This window comes from Chrysemys picta, chromosome 4 (genome assembly GCF_011386835.1).
Source record: "Chrysemys picta bellii isolate R12L10 chromosome 4, ASM1138683v2, whole genome shotgun sequence".
NCBI lineage: Eukaryota > Metazoa > Chordata > Testudines > Emydidae > Chrysemys > Chrysemys picta.
This window is the reverse complement of record NC_088794.1, coordinates 93,950,419-93,975,694: the sequence shown is the minus strand read 5'-3', so window position 1 is coordinate 93,975,694 and position 25,276 is coordinate 93,950,419. Positions and strand designations below refer to the sequence as shown.

At 43.7% G+C, this 25,276-nt stretch overlaps 1 protein-coding gene and 1 long non-coding RNA gene across 18 annotated transcripts in view; one reads left to right on the top strand and one right to left on the bottom strand.

Moving 5' to 3' along the window:
- Nucleotides 1-872: 872 nt before the first annotated feature.
- Nucleotides 873-4,440, bottom strand: LOC112059790 (uncharacterized). Of its 2 annotated transcripts, none has more exons than XR_010600639.1 (3): nt 4,163-4,440; nt 2,309-2,517; nt 873-1,509 (listed from the first exon to the last, which is right to left on the bottom strand). It is a non-coding gene; the product is annotated as an uncharacterized LOC112059790 (long non-coding RNA). The 2 variants fall into 2 exon arrangements; XR_010600638.1 differs by having other exon boundaries at nt 2,309-2,870; nt 4,163-4,303.
- A 62-nt stretch (nt 4,441-4,502) lies between these two features.
- Nucleotides 4,503-25,276, top strand: part of MGA (MAX dimerization protein MGA) — an 86,630-nt gene continuing 65,856 nt past the window's right edge. For 13 of the 16 annotated variants that reach the window (XR_010600637.1, XM_065593074.1, XM_065593073.1 and 10 more), the window contains exons 1-2: nt 13,162-13,276; nt 19,359-20,508. Coding sequence is in view for 15 of the 16 variants with exons in the window: in XM_065593074.1 (XP_065449146.1) it covers nt 19,445-20,508 (1,064 nt within the window). In the remaining variant the exon portion in view is untranslated. Of the gene's footprint in view, nt 4,793-13,161; nt 13,277-19,358; nt 20,509-25,276 lie in introns of those variants that run through there. The other 3 variants (XM_008169914.4, XM_024106645.3, XM_065593080.1) reach the window with 3 other exon arrangements.

Below are 25,276 nucleotides of genomic sequence, written 5' to 3'. Positions count from 1 at the left end.
CAGCTGTGAAGGCAGCGCCCCACCAGCAGCAGCACAGAAGCGTGACAATACCATACCACACCATTCTTACTTCTGCGCTGCTGCCTTCAGAGCTAGGCGGCCAGAGAATGGTGGCTGCTGATTAAGGGCCCAGTTCTGCAGGCAACAGCACAGAAGTAAGGGTGCCAACACCATACCATGCCATTCTTACTTCTGCACTGCTGCTGATGGCAGCTCTGCCTTCAGAGCTGGGCTCCCAGCCAGCAGCCACTGCTCTCCAGCTGCCCAGCTCTGAAGGCAGTGCCACTGCCAGCAGCAGTGCAGAAGTAAGGGTAGCAGTACAGCAACCCCCCTACAATAACTTTGCAACTCCCCCCCACAACTCCTTTTTGGGTCAGGATCCCTACAATTACAACACCTTAAAATTTCAGATTTAAATAGCTGAAATCATGAAGTTTATGATTTTTAAAACCCTCTGACCATGAAATTGACCAAAATGGACCATAAATTTGGTAGGGCCTAGTTATAACTGCATTTTGTGTCCTGCATAATATCTGTGAGGCATAGTGGGAAAAGCTACCACAAAGGTGGACAGCAGAGGTGGAGCAGTTCTCTGCTGACTTTAAACAACCAGACACAAGGGCAATTACAAGAGCTTAACATGGAGCTATGCAGTTGAGGGACGCTTTGAAAGAGCACTTTAATAGTAAGCCACAGTATGGTTCTGTGTTTGAGTATGCTCTGGGCCGGTAGGTTTGGATGCTTCTCAGAACTGTTGTGTTTGCTGTCCATTTATAAATATGACTGGGAATTTTCTGAAACTATGAACTATGTGGTGCTTTGAGTACTGCTATGAATTCTGCAAAATTCTTTGTGAACTAATAAAGTTCTGGTTTTGGAAGATCAAATTATCTTTATTGAGTGGGAGAAAACAGTGCAGAAAATCAATGTGCAAAAAACCCCACAGGCAATGTTATACAAATTTTTAACATAAATTAGCTGGGTGAAAATTTTAAAAAAATTTAAACTAGAAAGGGAGGAAACATTTATGTCTATCTGAGGGCACAAATGTAGTCCGTTGTGGCTACACATACACTGATCTGTGAGAACCACAGTTGGTGTATGTGAAGCAGTGGCTTTCCTTGCTGTCCCCCAAACATGGAGTAGCAGGGCTACTTATGTGCACTGTGTTGCCATCTGGTATGTTGACGGGTCTAGGGAGTAGCGACCATGGACCAGAGAATTGTAGATTTTTGGACCTGTAGGTCAACAAAGGTCTGTAACATTTAGGTTTGCTGCCTGAGAAGATCCATTTTGTCTGTCTGCATTTCCCTCTCCTTATCTAGCTGGGACTCCTGGCCTTTTTCCTGTCCTCTCTGTCCTTCTCCATACTATCGGTTACACTGGCCTTTGTTCACAGTCCGATACAGCACTGGCTTGCAGGATTTTGCAGAACATGTGCTCCCCAGTCCTCTTTTTACTTCTCCTCATTTTTGTCAGGTGCCCCCCTCACGCCCTCCGTGTCAGAAGCTGCTGATAAAACCAGACAGATGTACCATTGGATTACAGTTACAAGTGAAAGGTACGTTTCAAAATTCTCTTCCCTTATTCCCATAAACACTTCTAATAAGACGCAGTTAGTAACACTTCAGCTTTGGAGCACCTCTGCACAGCACTTCTCTCCAGCCCCCGTCATGGTGAGCATGGCCCACCAGGGGCAAGGTCGGAGAAGGATTTTCTGTTGCATGAAGCTATAAAATTTTGGTCCCTATTTCATGGGTACGAGTATAGGGCAATGGCACTGAATATTGGCACAATTGTCCACAGGCAGTGGTGATTTTAGCTGCTCTTTCTCTCCTGTGGGTCATAAAACTACAGAGAACACAGCTGCTACTGGCATCCCAAAGCCGCCCAGGCCCATATGCGGCTAGCCTGTTTACTGCAATGGTGTCAACCAAATTCAATGCAGAGTAGCATGGGAAAGTGTCCTACTGCAGAGGAAGAAATAAGGCAGCCATCTCTAGAAACCTACAGGAGAGGACTACAGAGATCCTACATGATAGTTTCATCGATATCTCTCTGGAATATAAAAGGGACATCCCCACGTACATAAAGAAAGTGCTTCGCATGCCTCTCTTCCCCACCTAATCCAACAGGGGAATGAAAAACAGATGCCAACTCTACCTCTGTTTGTTGCATCTCTATCTCTTCTCATACAAATAAAACACTGAAAAGTTGATACCTCTGTCTTGTTAACTTGGGGGTGGGCTGGGCTGGGGGCCATCTTTAAATTTAATCATTGTAAGTCAAAATGCATGCACACACTTACCAGAGTTCAATTCTCCTTCATCAGGCTCATCCATGCTCGGGACAGGCTAGACTGTGGTGGAGTTGCAAACGGACCCTAGCTCATGGCATGGCTGGAGTCCCTGCTCATGTCTTCCCCCTCCCTCCTTCTCCTCACAGTTCTTGGCAAGGATCTCTGTCTCAGGCTCCTCCAAGGTATCCAGAGGTGTTCATGGGATGCTGGTGGGGTCTCTGCCAAGCATGACATGCAGTTTGCTGTAAAAGCAGTAGATCTACAGGGCAGCACCAGATCTATTGTTAGCTTCCCTGGCCTTGTGGTATCCCTGGTAAAGTTCTTTCGCTTTCATGCAACACTGCTGCTGATCCTTGTTGTACTCCTTTTCCTGCATTCCCTGTGCAATCTGCTCATAGATATCCCTGTTTGTATGACTGATCTCTAGCTGTGCTTGCACAGCCACTTCTTCCCACAGGCCCAGGAGATCCAATACTTCCTGTTTCCTCCAGGCAGGAGTGCATCTGGTGTGTGGAATCTGCATCGACGGTTGGGCAGTTGCACACAAAAAGGGAGAACTGCTAGATGTACCCTAAGGTGGTCAATTGGGAAAACACATTTCAAAACCACATAGGGATTTTTAACGTGCTGTTTGGCTTCTGGTCTCCCTGACCCCTGGCAGTGGAGTTTAAAATTGTTTCCAGATTGATAAATATCACAGAGAATGGGCCATTGTGGGACAGCTGCTGGAGGACTGTTAGGGTTGACACAGGTCATGCAGTGTCTACACTCACACTGCATTGACCTCAGTAGGTTGACCATGGCTCAGTGCTGTTCAGGAGGTGGTTTTACTGTCTCTTGTGATGGGGTTGCTGGCTGGAGACAAATTTTAGTGTAGCTACATGCATGCAGAGTTGGATGTAAGGCAACATATGTCACCCTGTGTAGTGTAGTCCAGGCTATGACCCATTTTCAAATAGCCTTACTCCCATTGAAAGTCAAGTGCATAATCAAATGAAAGTTAAGTGTGCAAAATCATGTGAAAATTCACTTATACGTAGCTATTAACATGTTTATGCATTCACCAAGTAGTCTTATACTGAGTTTTTTCTTGCTTGTATGAGAACATAAATTTGGTGCAACCTTCAATTAAAGCCTGACATTTCTTAGTGTTTCTTTATACTAAAAAGTCTTTAATTTACTGGCTGCCTGACAGTATTTTTTCTTCACCTCATCCTTGGTGTCCTATATCCTCGACAACCAAACTATTTTTATAGCCAAAGAACTGAGGTATTTTACAAACAAACAATCCCCCCAACTTGTGATCATTCTGTTTCTTACTGGATATGTAACTATTGGTGTAAATGACATAGTCATATGCAATATATAAAGTGTTTTTAAAAGTTAAGAGATTCCTCATTAATATTACATATCTGATAAACGTACGTGAGCTATAACATAAAGCTGTCCTTCTCTTGCAAAGCCCCAGCTAGTCTGCTTTGTGGCAGTCTATCCACTGCTCAGCATCAGCAGCCTAATTCCTTACTCCCTTAAACTGGTTTCTGCAATTGATAGTGGAGTCCCGGACCAGGCTGCAGATCTTCTGGAATGTTCATCCCTATTTTTTGTAACGCAACACCTCGAATTCAGGCGCCACAAATCTACCCGGAAGTGCCAGCCAGGGGGATGTGTCTGAGACACCAGGAGGGTTCTCTGTCATCTCCGGCTTTAGCAGGGGTGTCATGGCCGTTCCTGGGGTGCAGAGGCTGGGCTTTCAGGGGGCAGCGGCGCTCCAGAGAAGGGCAGAGTGGGGGGTTACTATGCCAGGAAGGACTCAGACGCGGCAAGAGACCGAGAGGGGAATGACTTGAGGCATTCAGGTACCTGGCACACGAAGACACCTGCTCAACACGCCCGGCCCATCGGCTCAGCCCACGGCTTCGGCAGCTCCCTGCCAGCTCGTCTCACACCGAGCCTAGTCTCGCCTCCCCCATTCACCCGGCGGGCGACCACGTGACGGGGCTAGGCCGTTATTTGGGGCAGGGCATGCCGGGGAAGGAGAGAATCACGTGAGCCCTACAGGCAACCAATGAGGAACGAGTTCTGTCTGGCCCACGCGAGAACAGCGTGTTTCCCTCGCGCAGGGGAGGGGCAGGAAGGGCGTGGTCAAGAGAAGGAACGGAAACTACGTGAACTGGTCACACAGCCAATCAGGAGGGCGCTTGTGCGACCGTCGCGAGGCCCGCTTGCTTTGCCTGTCCGCTGGGGCCTCTCTCGCCTCAGCGCGCGCGCCAAACATCGCCTGTTCCAGGCTGCTGCCTCGCGCCGGAAGGCTCAGGTCCCACGGTGTGGGGGCGGGCCCAGCAGGCGAGGGGGGGGTGAGAGCACGTGACAAGGCCAACAGCCAATGAGAGAAGAGGCTGCGCGTGGCACGCGAAGGCCTCAGGAGCTGCGAGCTGGGTTCGTGGGTTACGGTGTGACCCTGCGCCGCGTGGAGCTGGCGGCGGGAAGCAGGTAGGAACTCGGAGCGCGCGATGGGATCCGCCCGGTATTTTCGCCCCCATTTTGAAGTTTTATTCGAGGAGGTGGCGTGAGGTAGGGATGTCACGTGAGCTGAGAGGCCCAATCACACGGGATCGCTCTCCCCTGCGCTTGCCAGCGGCGGCTCGGCCTCCCATTCTCAAGGGCGCCTTTGAGGCGAGAGCGAGGTGGGCTACTCCCCGGGCGGTGGTAGGGGGCGCGGTGAGGAAGTTGCGGTTCCCGCGCAGGTTGGGCCCCTCCTCAGCCCCCGGGAAACGGCTACCGCGAGCACGCGAACAGCAGGCGCAGGGCGGGGCGTGAGAGCGATCACGTGACCGAGCCCCGCTGCGGGGGGGCGGAAGGGAGATAGGGACAGAGTCGAGACACTATAGCCACACCGCCGCCGGCTGCATCCGGGCACCGACGCGGGGAGCGCGGCCTGACCTAGCCCCGCTCCGGGAGGCGGCTGCAATTCTCCGCTGGCTGCGCGAGGAGCTATCGCCCCTTCAGTGATCCTAAGCGCGCGGGGGAGTCTGAAGGGAAGGGGCTTTGCTGCGGCGAGGCTGGCCCCTCGCCAGGAGCTGCCCTGCTGCTGTCGATGTCCCCGTCGAGCAGATGGGACCCCGAGTTTACAGCCTTCCCGAGAAGCGCAGGGCGCCCTGCTCCGCACGGACTGGGTGGCTGAGGGAGCGAGAAGCACTGAGGCTCCACCTCCACGGGGTTCCGGGCTGCGGATGAGAGGGGCGGGTCGAAGAGTTAGGGAGCTTCGGGCTTCAGATCAGTCCCTTTGGCTTATCTCGGTCACAATCTGAGCTATACAGATCTCCCTGGGCCTCCGGTGTTGCTGGAGCCCTAACAGGTGAAACCACAACAGTGTGTCAATGTGCAAAGCCTCCACTGTCAACAGTGAACGCCTTCCTCAGAAGTCTGTCCTGAAGATCACAGCGCTGCCATGCCCCTACCGCAAACTGAAACCACACACACACACACACATGTCAGGAAGCAAGAACATCTCTAGTCTCAGGCATAACAGGGCCACATCTCCTCTTGTAGGTTGTATGTGGCATCCTGTATGTAACCGGACTCTCCATTAGATGGTGATTCTTGCGCTTTTCATCTGTGTTGCTGAAACACTTTTCTTCTGACATTTATTGTTGAGCTATAGCCACTCTTTCCATCCTTTTGTTACATGGATTTTTTTTTTTTACCTTGCATATTCTATTTAGTACTTTGCAGCTCTGTGTGCCACACATTCTAGTATATTCTTTGCTCCTTTATTTTCATAGGCTAGGTTATGGCAGCGTAAAGTGCAGAATATTTTGATATATTTCAAAAATCTAATTTCAGATTGTGAGAGTGCACCCTTGGATGTACAGTCCTGATCAGAGATATTTCATGAATTTTGTCTCCCTTGGGCATTATGATATACTTTCCTATTGGGAATTATTAGAAGCAATACTTACTAGCAGTGTTACCAGTATTCAATGTATCAGACTCCACTGTTCATGTGAGCCCTACGATGCTTGGGGTGGGGAGGGAGAATGGCAAGGCGATCTAGGTTCTGTAGTTGACAATGAGGATCCAAAGTTGGTAGAGCATTATTGGACCTATGCTGTGGGATAAAATCCAACAAAGGGGATATTTCTTTCAGAACGTGATCAGTGATTGGAATCCTCAGTCTCAGAGGTATTGGCACATTCTTCCTTATTAGGGTTCCTAGAGAAGGTGGATGGGACTAGATATTAAACCACTGTGACTTTTTTTTAAGACATGTTCTGGGTTAAATTGGTAGTCAGATTTGGGGTTGAAGGGTGGGTGTTGTTTTTATTTATTTATTTATTTTTGCTATGTGACTGTTAGAATCTGGCCATGATGATGGGGGTGCTCTTCCATTTTCCAATAAATTGGAAAATTAGAGCGGGACAATCTGCTACAGTCAGATGATGTATCCCAAACAATTATATTCAGGTGGATTTTTTTTTTAAATTGCAGTCCTTTCCATTTTCTTTATTTCTGTGAGTTGAGGAAGGGGTAGCAATGGGATGGGAATAAGAAGGATGATGGAGGTTTGGGATAAGAAGAAAGTAGCAAGAGGGATAATAGGAGGGAATAATCTGAAAAGGAACAGAGACGAAAAAGAGGGTGCAGAAAATCAGGGGTAGATACATGAAAGTGACCTAAATAAAATTGTATCCACTAGAAAAGTATCATTCGTTCATCACAAGAACCACTACTTCCAGAAAAGCCCATGTTGGAAATGGGAGGGCTAGAGAAGTAGGGAAAGGATTACTAACCTAATTTGAGTTAAGAATACGACAGAAGGTAGGAGAGCATGTCCCTTATAAAATGTTACCTTTTTTTTTTTAAGGTGGTGGAATACTGTCCCACTTTGACACGCTTTTATAGTATTAATATCTTTTACTTTCTGTAACACTTTCCATCCAATGATCTCAAAATGCTTTGCAAACATTACACCTCATTATCTCAAGTTTAAGATGAGAAAACAGGCATGGAAATAAAGTTATTTGCCTAAGGTTATGCATAATAAGTCTGTGACAGAGACGGAAATAGAATCCAGATCTCCTGACTTGGTGCACTAGTCAAAAGACCATCCTTCCCATTTTTCTCACCCCTTAAAAAGTCAGGGCAACTCTCCCTCCAGCTAAAAAGTGGTGGCCATAGGGCCTGTCTATACGGTTTATTTAGTTGGCTCAAGGTGGTTGCTAGACATTAACAACCTGGAGAGAGAATACTTGGTTCTGAATTCAAATGAGCCTCCTCCCTTGTCTGTGTCTTATTTCCTCACTTGTTTTTGTTGTTGTCTCTCTTTCACTCCTGGCTTATTCTCTCAGTTTCATTTATGCCTCTGGGTGAGTGCCCCCTGCAGAGAACTCCTGCACATAGTACATTTTTGGTGATGCTTGTAATAGAGTGAAACTGATGAGAACTGCATGATTCTTGTCTGTTTCATTTTCCTTCTGCCACAGTTGCTGTGACAGGAAGCACAACATGACTTTTCCCTGCTTTATAACCCTGTTCTATAACTTTCAGAATGGAGAGGGTAAGGAGTGGTTAAAAATATAGCAGGCTTATGGTGACCCTCTGAATAGAGAGTGTATGAATGACTTTGATAACATTTGCTGAAAATAATACAATGATATATCTTTTAAAAATACAATTAAAAGAGCATTCTATTTATCTATATACTTAAAAATAATCACCACTGTTTTGAGTGAAAACTAACTTCTTACAATTTTTTCCACTTGTTTGTGCACACTGGTTTGTTGTAAGCCCTAATCCTGCAATGCCCAGGTAGATAGCTGAACTGCTGTGGGGCTTTGTGCAGGTATGCCTGCACATTGTAAATTGAAGGATCGGGGCTATAGAATGGTTTCTTATTTTTAAAGAGAGGACTGCATGGCTCAGAATACAAAGCCTTGTCACATCTAGGTCAGTATACAGATAATGCTTGAATTGGTAGAGACTGAAAGATATTAACAAAAAGAAGACCAGGAGTACTTGTGGCACCTTAGAGACTAACAAATTTATTAGAGCATAAGCTTTCGTGGACTACAGCCCACTTCTTCGGATGCATCCGAAGAAGTGGGCTGTAGTCCACGAAAGCTTATGCTCTAATAAATTTGTTAGTCTCTAAGGTGCCACAAGTACTCCTGGTCTTCTTTTTGCGGATACAGACTAACACGGCTGCTACTCTGAAACCTGAAAGATATTACTTACCAGACCACTAAGTGGAAGTGAGTGTGAAATAAGTTGGTGAGTTCATTTTAGTCTCCATTAGACAGGTGTCCACAAATCCATCACAACAGTAAGCACTACTACTGATCTGTAAGTAGCGGAGAAATATTTAACGAGCATGGAGACTACACTACTTTCTTAGAGAGTTGGTCCTTCCATTATAGGGTTGAAGTAAAATAACAGGGCAGCATGAGAAAGTTTAAATTGCCACTGCCATATTGTAGTTGGTTTGAGGCTACAAAGATGATTTTTCACTTCAAGGCAATTAATCTCATACTTTTAAGTTAATTTAGGACTGGTGAAAAATTACCCTTTTCTTTTTTCTTCCCCTGAAAAATCCCTGTTAGTACACAGCAAGAGTGAAGGACTTGGGTTTTCTCCTGCCAGACCCACTGACCCTTCCCTCTAAATTGCTTTTCTGTACAGTTGATTACACAACTATAACTTCTATATAAAATATTTTCTGAAACCTCTTGCTTGCCTAAAAGACTTTCTAGTTAATTTAGATTTAAATTACACCTTTTGCAGTTACATTAATTTGACTGAGTTTATAATCTGGTGATTTCCTGCTCTAGTTTCTATACAATAATCAGTTACTTATGCCAGTTTCTGATATGATTCACCAGATAACGATGATAGGCCAAAATGTGCGCTAAGTTACGCCTTTATAACCCTGTCAAAGTTGATGTGGCTTCACGAACATAACCAAAGGATGAATTTAGATCAGTTTATGTTGCAAATATAATATCTCCAAACAGTGAATATAGAATGTGTTATTTACTCCTTCACATAAAACATGAACCGTGGGTCACCGAATTAAATTAATAGGCAGCACATTTAAAACAAACAAAAATAAGTACTTCTTTACACAACGCATAGTCAACCTGTGGAACTCATTGTCGGGGATGTTGTGAAGGCCAAAACCATAACAGTCAAAAAAGAACTAGATGAGTTCATAGAGGATAGGTCCATCAATGGCTATTAGCCAAGATGGTCAGGGATGCAACCCCATGCTCTGTGTCCCTAGCCTATGTTTGCCAAAAGTTTCAGTGGACGACCAGATGGATCACTTGATGATTGCCTGTTCCATTCATTCCCTTTGAAACACCTTGCATTAGCCACTGTTGGAAGACAGGATACTGCTCTAGATGGACAATTGGTCTGACCCAGTATGGCCATTCTGATATGTTGTTAATATATCTGGATTCCAAAGGTGACAAATTTACTTGCAATACATTGTTTGTTGTTACAGGTTCTCCAAAGTGGCAACAGATTATCTGACCCAAATAGCTACATTAGTTAATTTTTTTGTGTGCTTATATAGGATGGAACACTCTTAGTTCTTGTCTGCATTAAAGAGCTCAATATACTGTAATGTACCTCAGATCCACTTTGAATTCACACAGGAGTGCTTCATTTGATTATCAGCCAGTACTGCAGTGTGGATTGCCAACTAATTCGGCTTAATTCGGTTTAACGCTGCTAAAGTCGACCTAAACCCGTAGTGTAGACCAGGCCTAAGACTCCAGTCCATGCTCTTCTTTTTGCATTAAAGGCTTCTTTTCTATATAAAGAAACGTGATTTTCCTCCAATTCTAACTTTTGAGGTCATGCTTTATAAGTATGGCACAGTAGGTCATGTACTACATTAAGGGCTTGTTTTGTTTAATAAAAAATTATGTAGTGTTTTGTTTTTAATTAAACTTCAATTACCATCTTAATGCAGCTTGACACAAATTATGAGCACAAAGTTAATTAGCAAATAAGCAATATATCGTTTGCCATTTTTAATATACTAATGCACAATTAATAAAAATCAGAAAATATTAAAGCTACATAATTGTTTAAATAAATGTATGTAGTTATAGTGTACCCTCCTAGGTAGCAAAAAGATGTACCCAATCTAGTGTAAAGGCTCTATTTAGTTGTAAATCAACATGTTTAAATGGTTCTATTAACCAATGAGAAGACACTTTTCTTTAGCAGATAACTGAAGAACAAATGGAAAAGTTGATCAAAATCCATGATTTAAATGAATGATTTACAACTAAATAGAGCCTTTGTACTAGATTGGGTACATCTTTTTGCTATCTAGGAGGGTATACTATAACGGCATACATTTATTTAAGCAATTATATAGCTTCAGAGAAAATGGGAGAATAAACACAAGGAAGAAAACAATAAAGAGGAAAACAAGTAAAGAACAAAAGAATCAAAATCAAGAGGAGGCATGCAGGACTCTTAACTCAGTGATAGGTTTTAAACTTATATATGGTTTAAATAAATGTCTTATACATTAAGGCTACTGGAATACTTGCTTGACTTTCCAGTTTTCCGTCCTACTTCCACTTGATATTTGGAAAATGACCACTGATGCATTTCACTGCTTACTAGATGAAAATGGTCTTCTGTGCAAAGAAGTTCTAGTAACTTCTAAGAATATTATTTGAAGCCTTTCCAAAGATGGTGGAACCAGATCCATGCTAAATAAATAACAGCAGCCCCTTGTGATTTGTATGATTCTTGTAATGTTAGAACAAACAAACAGAAAACCCAGCGTATTTTTCTGGTGAAGATATGTTAGTAATTTAGTATTGTATAACAAGGGGGCTCCGTTTTAATAGTAGAACCAGTATTTCACATTGACTTTTGCAGTGATGTTAGGTACTTAAACAGTTCTTTTGTACAGTGGTGATAGATTTAATCTTCAGTCTGCTGTCTCCTAGCATTTTACTTTCAAGTCTTACTTTACCGTTCCTGGCTTTTTGATCTAAAAGAGCAAAGGAGAAATATTTTGTCTGCTCTGGAGAGAATGATAGACTATCCAGGTTTTTAAATCTGATGCATATGTGTCTGTTGTGCCTGAAAAAATGGATTGGTTTATGCAGTTTCTTTATTCTGTGATGCTCTTGGAATCCAAACTGAGAGATTGTCCCAAATGCATGTGAATAAGCTTCTGTTGCCTAGAAACAGTCATGGGAGGGCTGGCCTTCCCTAATGTTACATTAGGCCTGCTAACTCTCAGTATTGAAAATTGGATTTCAGTGGCAAAAGGAAAATAATGCTAACAAAACTGAAATAGATGCTTTGATAACATTACTTGTTATGATTAGTCATTTATTCAACTCAGATTTCTAAAAAAAAGAAGAACAGGAGGACTTGTGGCACCTTAGAGACTAACAAATTTAAGGTGCCACAAGTCCTCCTGTTCTTCTTTTTGCGGATACAGACTAACACGGCTGCTACTCTGAAACCTCAGATTTCTAAGTTGCTGGTGCTTTGGTAGCTTGACATTGAACTATCAGTTAGGTTCCCTTGACTTTTTTTGGGGGGGGCACCCTATAATAAATAACCCTGTTTCTCCCAAGCTATGAGCATAGTGTTTTTAAGGTTAAATGACCAGGTTGATGCTCCTTTTTTTTTAGGGCTGTTCAAATTATATCTGCAAACCTGCAAAGCAAAATATATCAAGGTGTATTTTATTAACCCCCGCTTTTAATGCTAAGAATTTTTTTCAGACATTAAACAGGTTTTCACCTATTAGAATTCTCCTTTGCTGGGAGTACTTGGCTTGTTCTTGATCACAAAATTTGATATTGGTTTCTTCTAGATGCCCAAGCACCTCCACCCTGGAAGGGGCCTAGGAGAATTTTTAGATACATAATATAAGGAATTGTGACTGGAATTTTAATGCCTACAGTGTGTAATGTGCAATTGTGCATCCTGCAAATACAAATAGAATACAAAAGTAGACATTGTGAGAAGCAATATTTGCCATCAGATTAGTAGTTAACCACTAATGATTTTTAGTTTAAAACATGCTTTACAGGATCTTTATTAGAAAAGAATGCTCTTGGACATGCAGCCAGGGCTATGCTGGCTCCTTGCCCCTTTTTAAATATACTTTGTAAGAGAAGTGATCCCTAGAAGAAATATGGTGTTGGAGGGCCATACAAAACAGCCTAACACAAATCTGTATTGACCTGTAGAGGAGCAGTGTTTCAATACACACGGAAGGGCAGACCTTGCAGTGCTTGATGGTTGGCTGTGGCATGTTTGCCTGACTTCACAGTCGTTCTGTGGGAGTAGATGCTCAGGAGACGAGTAGGGCGCCCAGCGGGCTACGCTCTACAAGGGACACAGTCGGAGTTTGACTGCCCCGGAGGCTTAGACCCTGTGTATAGGGAGGGGCCAGCGCTTGTGTAAACCTAGCAGAGCCCCGTTTGCAGAGGCAGCCCGTAGGCGCGGTCCCTCGCTGTCGGAGCGCGCCTAGGGGTCGAGGGAGCCGACCTGCGGCCGCTCTCTGCTGGGGCGAGCAGCGAGCTCCGAGGCCTCGAGTGAGCGCGATGACTCCAGCAGCAGGGGTGGCGGACAGTGCCGCTGCGGTGGGGACCGGAGCCGGCCGGGGCTTCGATGGTAGCGTCTCCCCGGGGACGGCGCAGCGCGTGCGGGGACCGCACAGCGGCTTCCCTTCGAGAATCTTCCCCTTTCCTCGTCTGTGGGCGGGGTAGGCCCGGGCCCAATGTCGGGGGAGACCCCGACCCTAGCACGTGACGGATGGGCGGCCAGGTGGGACGGAGGGGGAGTGCGAGCCACCAGTGCGCCTGCGCGCAGTGCAGCGTCGTGACGTCATGCTGGTGCGCACGCACGTTCCCCCCAGCTGGTGGACACACGGTCCGTGTGAAGAGAAGGGAGGGGGGAGCCCTCTCTCCCCGGCGCACGGTAACTGCGGGGAACGGGCGGGGGTGGGGGTGCCAGGACCGGGACTGCCAGGCCCCGCCTTGGAGGTGGCGTGCGCAGGTCCGCGTGCCTCTCATGCGCCTCCTGCTGGCCGCGTCAGCTGCGAAAATTAACACCAGGCACAGCCACGAGGCTGCAGGGCCCGTGCGCGGGTATCTCCCCGAGACCCCAGTGACAGCGCGAAGCGCCAGCGCTGTGCTGTAGCCGGCACGTGGCGCAGCTCCTCGCACCGTAGCCCCTTTGGTGCGACCCGGGCGGGAGGCGCCTTCGAGTGACTGGGGGCGGGCCAGGCCCTGCGCGCTAGCAGCGGGCCTGGCCCTACCTGCCCGCTCGGCCCACTGCTGCGGCCTGAGCTGTAGCGCAGCGCGATGCGCCTCCCATCCTGTGGCCTCCCCCCGCCCCGTGGGCAGGGCCTCCAGGCCCGGCTGATGACGGGGTCAATCGGCGGCGGCTGCAGGGGTCGGCGCGGGGTATCTGCCGGGCTCCGCTTGTGCGCTGGGCTCGAGTGAGGCGGAGTTTACGGGGCTTCCCCATCCCGAAAAAAAAACCAGGGCTAGGGCCGCTGCTCCTTCACTGGCCGCGGCGACTCTTGGTAGAAGCCGATGAGCGCCCGCCCGCTGGGGAACCCAGCCTCGTCGCCCCGAGGCCTCCCGGCATCCAATCTCTGCCCCAGAAAGCAGCGTCTGCTCAACCGGCTCCCGACCGAGAAGCCACCTGCTCCCGCCGAGCTCCGTGCGGGGCCGGCACCTGCTGCGCCAGTCCTGCCAGCCGGGGGCTCGCAGAGCGAGGTGGTGCCGAGTGTGCCGGGCTGCAGCGCGGCGCCGCCCGATACAGCCACCCTGCGGCAGCCAGCCACAAGTGTTCCCGCTGACTTCAACAGCAGCGCTCTGCGCACATCTCCTGCTGTCATTGGGCTCATCTCTCTGGATCTCATTGGCAGTTGGAGATAAATAGTCTCAGCTCCTGCCATTACTGGGCCTGTGACGTCCAGTTCGTTGCCAGTCTCCCACTGTCATTTGCTTTTGTGGACACTGGGAGAGATTTGTGATTGAGCATGCAGATAAAATGCACAGTATTATTATGAATGTGTCCTGTGAATGTGCATGTGAGAAGTGTCCTAAAACAGTGGCATGGTTTGAACATGTGTACAATGTGCATATATAAGGAATTCTGGATCCTAGCACCTGTTGTCTGTAGATTAGTAAATTATTTATTTGGCATGTGAATTTCAAATATGTGGCTTTGCACTTCTCTAGTATCTTCCGTATAAGAATCTTAACCCAGTTTACAGTGGCCCCTATCCTTTTTTGTCTGTTCATGGGGTCAGCCTTCACAGATCTTATTGCCAAGTTTTCACAACACAACTGCCCAAAACTTGAAAAGCAATTTAGTTTTGTGTTATTCAAGCCCCAGAAAGGATCTGGAAATTTTTTAATGCGTGCAAAACTCCTATACTATCCATTCTTCACCCCCACGTACCTTCAAAAACCCAATATAAACCACAGGAACTTGAAACTTAAGTATCTGAAAACATACCAGGATGAAAATGTATCCTCAAACTTAAATGTAACTTTGTTACTACTTCATGCTAACACGCACAAATATAACAAACTTCTTTTATGAAAGGAGAATATGAACAGTTCGGGGTTAACTGTCTTTTTTTCAAGCTCTTCTTCTTCATGTGATCAGCATGGGCATGCTGGTGATCCATGAAAAGTCTGGGCACCTTGCAGTTTGGGAAATTACACCATACATGAAATCTCCTGTTTTAATTTTAGTAGATTGTGTAGGAGAAAGGGAAATTATAGTCCAGTAGTACAGCAATTTAGCTTGTGTATATAATTAACTAAATATGTATGGGTGGAGAGGGGGAGATGAGAATAGTTTTGAATATTTTCTGATAAATATGAATAACACATGTTGGAAGTAGTACATTTAGTTCTCTCTCTTAGTTTCGTTGGAACTTATTTTCTTGTAGTTCGTTAAACCCTTGTGGAAACACAGGCACCGCCATCCCTATTAATGAGAAATTTCTCATTATATTGCATATGCGGAAATCTTGCTCCTCCTTGTACAAGTTCATCAGTCTTCAAAAACAGTGGAATTCATGCAATTTCATGCACCTACTCTGGATTGAGGTCAGCTGCTGGTTATTCTGCGTCCCTGCATTCATTGGAGCAGGGTTTGTTGAAGAGTCAGGACACACTGAGTTGCTCTGAATTATAAAGTTCCACTAGCAGAAACACCAGGAGTTGATCTGTTATATGGAAAGATATAACTTAATCACTTTTCTGACCTTTGCCACCCTTGAAATCAGATCATAAACAACAGTTATTGGTGTTATACCAGTTAAAGAAACTGCTCTTAAATAGCTAATTCATATAAAGTATGTTTGGATTTGGGCCAAGTATCTGGCAGAGACATCACTTTCCCCAAGTGACCTAGTGCTAGTGACCTCAACTCCACTTCCTTGTTCTGGTTCCTTCAGACTGTGCATGTACATAATGAATGAAGTTTGTGTTAGTATTGTATTTTACCACACTACATTTCTTACATATTTAATATAAGGGTGAAAAACCCTGATATTTAGTGTGGACTATGAAAGTTGCCAATATATTCTCCAGAATATGAAAAGCAGATGAGCTGAACTAAAAGTAAAGGAATGACACCATATCAAGATGAAGTTCGGGTTTTGTTCCTTAATAATGTTTAAAAAACTCCATTGGTATCTACAAAGTGATGATAGGGTGGAATTGACCATACAGTTTGACAAGCTCACTTGTGGATTTTCAATTTAAAAAAAAATAAAATCTTTTTTTAAAATGATACAACATTTGCGTAGTGGGGGAGTAGAAAGACCTTGAATATGCAGATAGGGTCTCTTGCATATATATAAAACTTTGGGAGTAATTACAGCAGGATGGGGCTCCTTAATTTCATTATTTGCATAACTAGCTCATAATCTTACAGTGACAATATTATAGGCAGAACTGATAGCACTGCCTTATGGTTGAGGTTGCCTGACACTTGCCACCATAAGACCCCTGTTTTTAGTTGCTTGTAACTTTGCCACTCTTTAATAGTTTTGGCTGAAAATTTCCATGCTGGTTGCCTGCTTTGACTGAATTTTTGTGGAAGGTTTCAGCGAAAATGGTTCTGCCATTTCCAAGAATGAGATTGGGGAAAATGTTGGGATTTTGCCCATTTTTTTTTTTTTTTTAATCTTTTGTTGAGAAGACCTAGCACACATCTCTCTGCTTTGGAGCAGAGACTTGAGGTTTGGCCATGGGCTTGCCTTTGTGGAGGGATGTACCTTTTCCTGTTTTTGTGTGGAAAAGTATCCAAATTTGGCAAAGTTATAACCCTCCCCAATCTCAGTTTGCATATACTTAATAGTGTCAGGAAGACGTTTAAAATTTAGCCAGCAGAAAAGACAGAAACAGCTGAGAAGCAAGGACATAGTTTCTGTCAATACATGATAACTTAGCTCAATTTATCGGTAAGAAAGAACAATGCTGACCACCCTCAAGGCCCCCGGATATCTGTAAGCACTCATCCCTACCCCTGCCCACCCCATCCACCCCTCACCCCACCTCTTTGCCCCGAAAGTAGTCACAAATAATTAATGTTCCTACTGTTATCTTTGTTAAAAGTTCTCTTTTTCTTCGTAACAGTGTCTGACTCTATGTACAAATAAATGCAAATAAATTCATAAAAAATGTATATAACTGGCCTCTATGGCACCATATTTTTAAAGGTGCTTGTTAGTCTTCCCGGTACCATAAATAAACTCCTTTCAGTATTGTCTGTGCTTGCCTAATTCTTGGGGAAAATAATCTTTTTGCCTAACAATAGCAACATACTAGAGTTTGGCAGCTACATTCTCTGAAGATTCTGTTTACACTAAGGCTAGGTCTACACTACCCGCCTGAATCAGCGGGTAGAAATCAATCTCTCGGGGATCGAATTATCGCGTCTCGTCGGGACACGACAATCGATCCCCAAATGGACGCTCTTACTCCACCAGCAGAGGTGGGAGTAAGCGCCGTCGACGCGGAGGTCGATTTTGCTGCCGTCCTCACAGCGGGGTAAGTCGGCTCCGATACGTCGAATTCAGCTACGCTATTTGCGTAGCTGAATTTGCGTATCTTAAATCGACACCCCTCCCCCCCATAGTGGAGACCTGCCCTTAGTGTACTCCTGGCTGCGGTGGACTTCTGTGGCAACGGGCGCTAAGTGAGAGTAGGTAGACTCGTTCTCTCAGTATCCTTTTTGCTGGAACTCAGGCTTTCATCTTGACTTGAAAAGAAGAGGGGGGAGTATCTGAACCAACAGGGCAGAGAGAGTAGATTGAGCTGGGAGTTAGTGAAGAGGGGAGAATGAGATCAGACAAGGAGCTGAGGAGAGGGAAGCAAAAGGACAGAGCAAGAAGGGCTCAAGTGTGGATCATCTGGGAAGAAGGATCTGTCACCACTAGGCCAAACTCTCCCTCAGAACCTAGGAACGAAACCCAAGATTCCTGTCATTCACCATTCCTCTATCGTCTTCAAATATCTGTGCAACACACTGGCAAAGTGTGTCTCATCCCCCTTTAGTGGCTGTTCTACCCAGAGGATGTTAACTTACTGTTGTTATCTGTTCACCACTAGTGGCAGAGGTCTGTGTGGTGAATCTAAATGTTCCCAACTGGCTGCTAATCCATGTGTGGGAGTCAGTATGATTCTACATAACAATATTTCTTTTCTGTTTTTTTTTTTTTTTTTTTTTTGCTTTTTTTAAAATCTTAGTTTTTTGTGTGTAATTTCCTATGTTAAAAGAACATTAATGTTGCAAGATCAAGCACTCGGAGATTAGGAAATGTCAGGTTTAAGGTTGCCTGTGTGATCTTAATTTGCCCCCTTTGTGCATATGCATTATGGTACAATCTTTAGTTACATGAACAAATAGTATTTTTTTTTTTATAGGATGCTACCTCATTCAGTGCACAAGATAGATGCTGCTCGCTTAATGAGTAGATACCCAATGTTTTGTTTTATCCTTATTGTCAGTATGTGGATCCATGCTTTATTTACTGCACGCTATTCTAATTCCACAATCTTGAGTCGTCATTAATTCTGACACAACGATGTCTTATTGACTGCACACTTTTCCAACCCTGCTTTGAAGACCAAATTTTTTATTTTCTCATTGGCTTTTCTGTGGCACTTATCACAGTAGTATATGATTTCACAAACAATTAATTTATTTTCAGAACACTCTTGTGAGGTGAGGGATGATATTATCCCCACTTTGCAGATGAAGAACTGAGGCACACAGAGTAAGATCTAAAGTGTCTACTAATTTTGGATGGTCAATTTGAGACGATTAGAGCCTGATATTTGAGAATAGTTAGTACTAAAACCACTTTATATAGTCAAAGTACCTCTCCCATTGACTTCAGTTGCAGCTCAGCACTTCTGCAAATCAGACAGAACAGGGACTCACATTGAGCTTCTAGAAAAGGAGAAACATAGTGACCATCCTTGAAAAGTCTGATTTAAATTACCTGTCCAGAATTACATAGGAACTCTCTTGTAGAGGCCGGCATAGAATCCCCTTCTCTCCAGAGTAGCTTTCAACTATCTTTACCAAGAGACCATTCTTTTTCTTCCTGCAATTTCCTGCGTCATTCACTACACATATTTCAACTTCTGCAAGAAACTGAGGCCAGGGTCTTACAGACAACTGTCTCCTTCACTGCATAACCCTGATTCATCCCAGGAGTACAGTCCATCCTGTGCATTGCATGAGGCTTTGGGTCCTGTAGAAAAAAAATAGTGTGTGATCATGTAATTAACAGCGTACATGTGCAAAAGAGGAGCAAATTAGTTTCCCATGCAACATTAATTCTGACATTTCCTAACTTTAGGTGCTTGACTTTGCAACCTTCATGTCCTTTTAATGTAGTTTTGTGTGTGTAAATATACTATACAAAATGTTTCTGTAGTGACCCAGTTCCTTCAAGTAAAGGGAGGAGTATATTGCATTTGATTAGTGCTAACTGGGTCTACTTGTTTGTTTCCAGGATGGTGAATACAGGGGAAAGGCTCTCAGAACCGTTTCAAATTTGCAGTTAATTTGAAAGAATTTACAGAAGTGCCCATTATCATCATGGAGAAACAACAAATTGTGTTGGGTAACCGGGACAGTGGGACAGTGTCTGGTGCAGCACCTGCTTTTTTTGTCATCCTGAAACAGCAGCAGGGAAATGGTAAAGCTGATCAAGGAATTCTAGTAGCAAACCGGGATGCCTGTACTCTCACCAGTAGTGTGTCAACTCCAGTAAAATCCAAAGTAAAGACTTGCCTTCCAGCTGATTGTACCTCAGGTAGCATCACTGTCACCCTGGACAACAACAGTATGTGGAATGAGTTCTACCATCGCAGCACAGAGATGATTCTGACCAAACAGGGGAGGCGTATGTTCCCATACTGCCGATACTGGATTACAGGCCTAGATTCCAATCTGAAATACATCCTAGTCATGGATATCTCTCCTGTGGACAATCACCGCTATAAATGGAATGGTCGTTGGTGGGAGCCTAGTGGGAAGGCAGAACCCCATGTTCTGGGACGGGTATTTATTCATCCAGAATCACCCTCCACTGGTCAGTACTGGATGCACCAGCCAGTATCCTTTTACAAACTCAAGCTTACCAACAATACTCTGGACCAAGAAGGTCATATCATATTGCATTCTATGCACCGCTATCTGCCACGGCTTCACCTGGTACCTGCAGACAAAGCCACAGAGGTTATCCAGCTGAATGGTCCTGATGTACACACCTTCACCTTCCCACAGACAGAGTTCTTTGCAGTGACAGCCTATCAGAACATCCAGATTACCCAGCTAAAGATAGATTACAACCCTTTTGCTAAAGGATTCAGAGATGATGGACTGAACAGTAGACCTCAGCGTGATGTGAAGCAAAATAGTAGCTCAGAGCATGAAGGAGGTAGTGTTTCCAGCTCTCCCAGCAATCGTGGCCGACATACTGAAACCGATGGATTAGAGTCACAGCAGAGAGATCTAGATTCTTCATTTAGTGGTCAAAATCCATCAGACATTGATTTGGAGAAAGAATCCTTTAATGCAGAACGGGACTTCCTGGATTTCCTGGATGCAGACCTGCCTCTTACTGATATGCCCAGGTTAAAACAAGAGGTATCTGAAAGGTAGGAGTACATTTCATTTTTTGTCTAGTGGGGGCTGGGTTGGGCTGGACTCCTAGTAAAATGTCAAATGATGTGTTTTTTGGCAGTGGGGGTGGGAGGGAAGATGGTTTTACAACCAGAGTTTGGTTGAACTGATGTTCCAGAACATTTTGCGTTTACAGAAGGTCTTTTTTCTCATACATGGGCATCAGTTGATCTGGAGATTTCATCTTCGTTCTGCTGGACTGCTGCAGTACTGCACTCTGACTCATTTACTGTGACTGCTTGAGAGAGAAGCTGTGGGATCACTGTTCCCCACAACAAAGATTTAGAGGATGAAAATTTCATCTCATAAACTGCCAGGAACTTCAAATAGATCAGTAGGCTCGGATTACTAAAAATCTGATCTTCCTTTTAGGGCAGTTTGAGGCACTTGTGTGCTGAATCTACTCTTCTTCCAACTCCCATAGAGTGTGTGTATTCATGTGGTCTTACCTAGCGTACCACCCTCTGACACCTTCCACTGGCTTCTCTCCACAATTTAGCAGAGCAGTTTAGCCCATACTGCCAGACAACCTGTACCAAGTGGATCTGTGTTCCTAACAGTTTCCATTGTATGTGCGTGTGTTAGTGCAGCCTAGTCAAGTCCAGCATTTTACTGTACCTTTCACTGGTTTCCCTAAGTAATGCAGCAGAACGGTCTATACATACTGTCAGTCTGCCTGTGCCTGCATATTATTGGCATAGCTGGCACCTGCAGGATGAAATATACCTGATTTTCTCTCCTCCCAGATTCCTTGGCGTATATGCCAGAGCCTAGGCTGCCACCTTACTGTGCTTGCTGCCAGTTCTCTGCCAATCAGTGAGGCAGAGAGTAGCTAATAGCTCATATCACTACTTTGCCAGTGAACAATCAAAATAACTGTAATTCTATAGTGAAAGGTCACTATTAAGGAAAAAATTGTCCCACATGTGGCATAGCTGTAAAGCTACTGCAGCAGTGCTTACTACAAACAGTGCCTTTTGTAACCAGGAGAGGTTCCCAAACATCAGTGCTTCTTCCATAATTTCAGCTTTTGCAGAAGATGTTCCTCAGTCCCTTCAAGGTGGTCATTGATCTGGGCAGCAATGAATAACTGTAGAAGTGGTAGTTTTCTAACACCATAAGGCCACCGGAACCCTGCAGCAGTAATACCTCATGAGAATGTTGGAATCATGCAAGGACCATGGGGATTATTACTGTCTTTATTTTGCAACTTTTTCCAGTTTTAAGGCAGGACAAATAAGAGTTTCTCCCAAATTTCTCATGTATTCATAAACAGAAGTCTCCTAAGGAGCACCTCTAGGTCAAGAGACCTGTATCCAAACTAATTCTTTAGAGTAAGAGGATTCTAATTTTTAAGAGCACCTATGACCAAAGTGGAAAGGTGTTGGTCAAATGTGTTTATTATTGTCATGTTTTTGTTGCTTTATTTTCAATATCACCTTTCAGAAATTCAGATTTACAAAAAAATAACAAACTAATATTGTGAAAAATTTTCTCAAAAGTGATCCTTCTTCTTGAGTCTGGGCCACCATCAATCCCAAAAGATTTTGATTAGAACTCGGAGCAGGTGTCTTTGGAAAAATGTTATAAGTTTATAAGAAGCCCCAATCTTGCAGCTGGACACATTTAGGCACAAGGGGCTTTATTGAGTTCTTTCTTTTTGGGGGCTGTAGGAATGTCCTGCATAATTTTAGGCAAAACTACTTTATCTTAGTCTAAATGGCCACCCTAAAAAAATAAAAATCTAAGAAATTTAAGTTCCCTTAAACCAACAAGATCTTTCTTTTGGTTCTGTCATTCTTGCTCTTTTCAACTTGACAAAAATCAAAGGATTTGTTCAAAATGAACAATTTGCTTCCTCAATCCAGCTCTTTCATCGGGGATAAAAAAAACAACTTGTATCAAATGTACAGATGAACAACAAGCAATTCTTCCAGATATCTTATTTTTTGGAGTCAGGAATTTTTTTTTCAGTTCTGCAGGACAAAGATCGACACAGGTACTCCTTCTATGACAGATCATGTAAATTTGTCGACTTAGGACACCTTAAGTCTTAAGAGAAAATCAAACACTTTTCTTTCTTCTTCAGAACAGTTGTCACCTCAGACCAAAAACATACTAAAAATTCATACAAAAGGTGATACTGTACTAGAATATACAGTGTTTTCCTCTTTTCTTTTATCCTCTGTGCTAGTACATTTCTATTAAAAACTAAAGACACTATATATGTATAAATATATAGTATTTTTGTAACCACAGTCCTATTGCTACTCTCAGAACGTTGTCCAGGTATTTTCTTTAAGTTTTTAGTATCCCCATTCTACACAGGAAAGACAGTCTTCATTCACTCTCTCATGGAAACAAAATTTAGAACTGGAAATATTCCATAACTCGTTCAAAAAATGGCTCCACTCTCTTTTTTTGTGCTCTATAGGTATCAAGAATCTTGCATTTCCTTTTCCATTAATTCTGTTCATCGTTCTCATGACCTGCAGTTAAGGTCTATCAATCACTGTCGATCATTTTTCATAGTTTATTGTTGGCTGTGCAGAAATGGCATGTGTTATGGCTGATAGGACTTTGTGTGTGTGTGTGTGTGTGTAATATATATTCCAAGATGTTGCATTTCTTAAAAGGCATAATTTTAACTCATAAACTAATTAATGGATTTCCTTGTAAATTTTCAAAAAATTCCTCAGTACTTAAAAAAGTGAGTGATTTGGGAAGGAAAGGGTGTGTTTATTTTTTTAATAGATAACAGAGGTTAAATATTTTCTTTTAAGTGTGAAATGTAATTCAGTCTTAACTATGGTGTCATGATGGACCCTATTGACTAGAGTATATAAGGAGTATCATATTTTGCTAACTCTAGTGGAGTCCTGATTTCACAACCAAAGGAAGTACACTGTAAGGAAGGATCTATTTTACAACATTGTAACTAGCTATTAATTCCACATTTTTTTTAAAACTTGTTGTTTCTCAAGCCTTGTCCACATGAGAAAGTTGTAGTGACTGAATTAAATCTGCTTAGAAACTGATTCAATTAAATCAGTGCAGCCCCCTCTTATGGATGCTCTTATTTCGTTTTAAGAATGCCTTACTGCGATTTAAATTGTTGATTCCATATCAACATAAGCTAAACCGATATAAGGTGTACTTAAACTGATATAGCTGGGATCGGCAACCTTTCAGAAGTGCTGTGCCGAGTCTTTCTTTATTCACTCTAATTTAAGGTTTCGTGTGCCAGTAATACATTTTAACGTTTTTAGAAGGTTTCTTTCTATAAGTCTATAATATAGAACTAAACTATTGTTGTATGTAAAGTAAATAAGGTTTTTAAAAAGTTTTAAGAAGCTTCATTTAAAATTTAAATTATAATGCAGAGCCCCCCGGACCTGTGGCCAGGACCCGGGCAGTGTGAGTGCCACTGAAAATCAGCTTGCGTGCCACCTTTGGCACACGTGCCATAGGTTGCCTACCCCTGTGATATAGTATACCACAGGATGTTACCACTAATTTACTTAAATCAGTTTCAAAAGCTTTCTTTCTTGCCACTTCCCTATTCAGGGTCGGTGACTTTATAGCTTTCTTCCAAAACTCATGATCGTATGCCAGGCTGTTGTGCAGATTGGTCTCTCTGAGGTCCGTTGATATCCAGCCCGCATACTGAGTCCTTGATCTCCCCCTTGGTTGTCCTCTGTCCATAGTCATTCCAAAAGCCATTCTACTGATACATCTCTCAGGTCTCTGCTGGATATGACCATTCTAAGGTAGCCCAGCCTCCCTCAATTGGTTTTCAATTGGAGCACCCGTGTTAGGCTCCTTACAACCACATTTCTTTTTTTTTTTCTTTCTTTTTTTTTTTTTTTTATGGCTTGACCATCTCAACATCTTTGTTTTTGATGTGGAGCGCATACTGATTTCCTTTCTTGTTTTGTATGTTAAGATGGATCTAAATCAGTTTATAAAGCAATTTAGTATAAATAAGGCTTTGGTTTTCAAATCAGTCTCTCACTGGTGATACATTGTAAAATGTTTGAAGTCTGTTCAGATACCATCAGTACCTTTTTAACTTTAATTGCTGTGTGATATATACAAAAATCACAAGAAGAAAATATTTGCAGACATTTTTGTTTGAGAAGAATCGGAATCCTATTTTAGAAGATTACCCTAATGAACCATCCTTATGGAGAATTTTGATCATGTTTTTGAAGTTCATTTATTGCTGCATTTCATGTTTGCACAAGAATTCTCTCGTTCTTCCAAGGCATTGGGAGTCTCAAATATGTGTCCCATACATTTCTTTATGGCAATGGTCTCCAAACTATGGGGCATGCCCTCCTCAGGGAGGACCGGAGGAATGTTCGGGGGGGAGGAGGGGGGGAAGACATTGCGGCCCAGGCCAGTCCCCACAAGGGGCGGGGAGGGAGCACCACCCTGCCTCTCTCTGCTCTGGCCTCACCCCCAGTTGCGGCCTCTGGCCTCGGTGCTCCGTTCCCAGCCTTGCTGCCTCCTGGCCCAGCTCTGGTGGGCGGAGGAGCATGGAGAGGGGCGAGGGGGGGTGAGTGACCCTGAAAAGTTTGGGGACCACTGCTTTATGATTTGATATTGTGTCCACTTGATTGTAATTTAAATTTTTTACTCATTATAATAAATTTAGTTATATCAAGTGTGTTTTAGGAAGAAGAATTTTACTCAGTTATTTAAGTGGTGTATATTCAGATCTCCATGAATGAAGTGTTC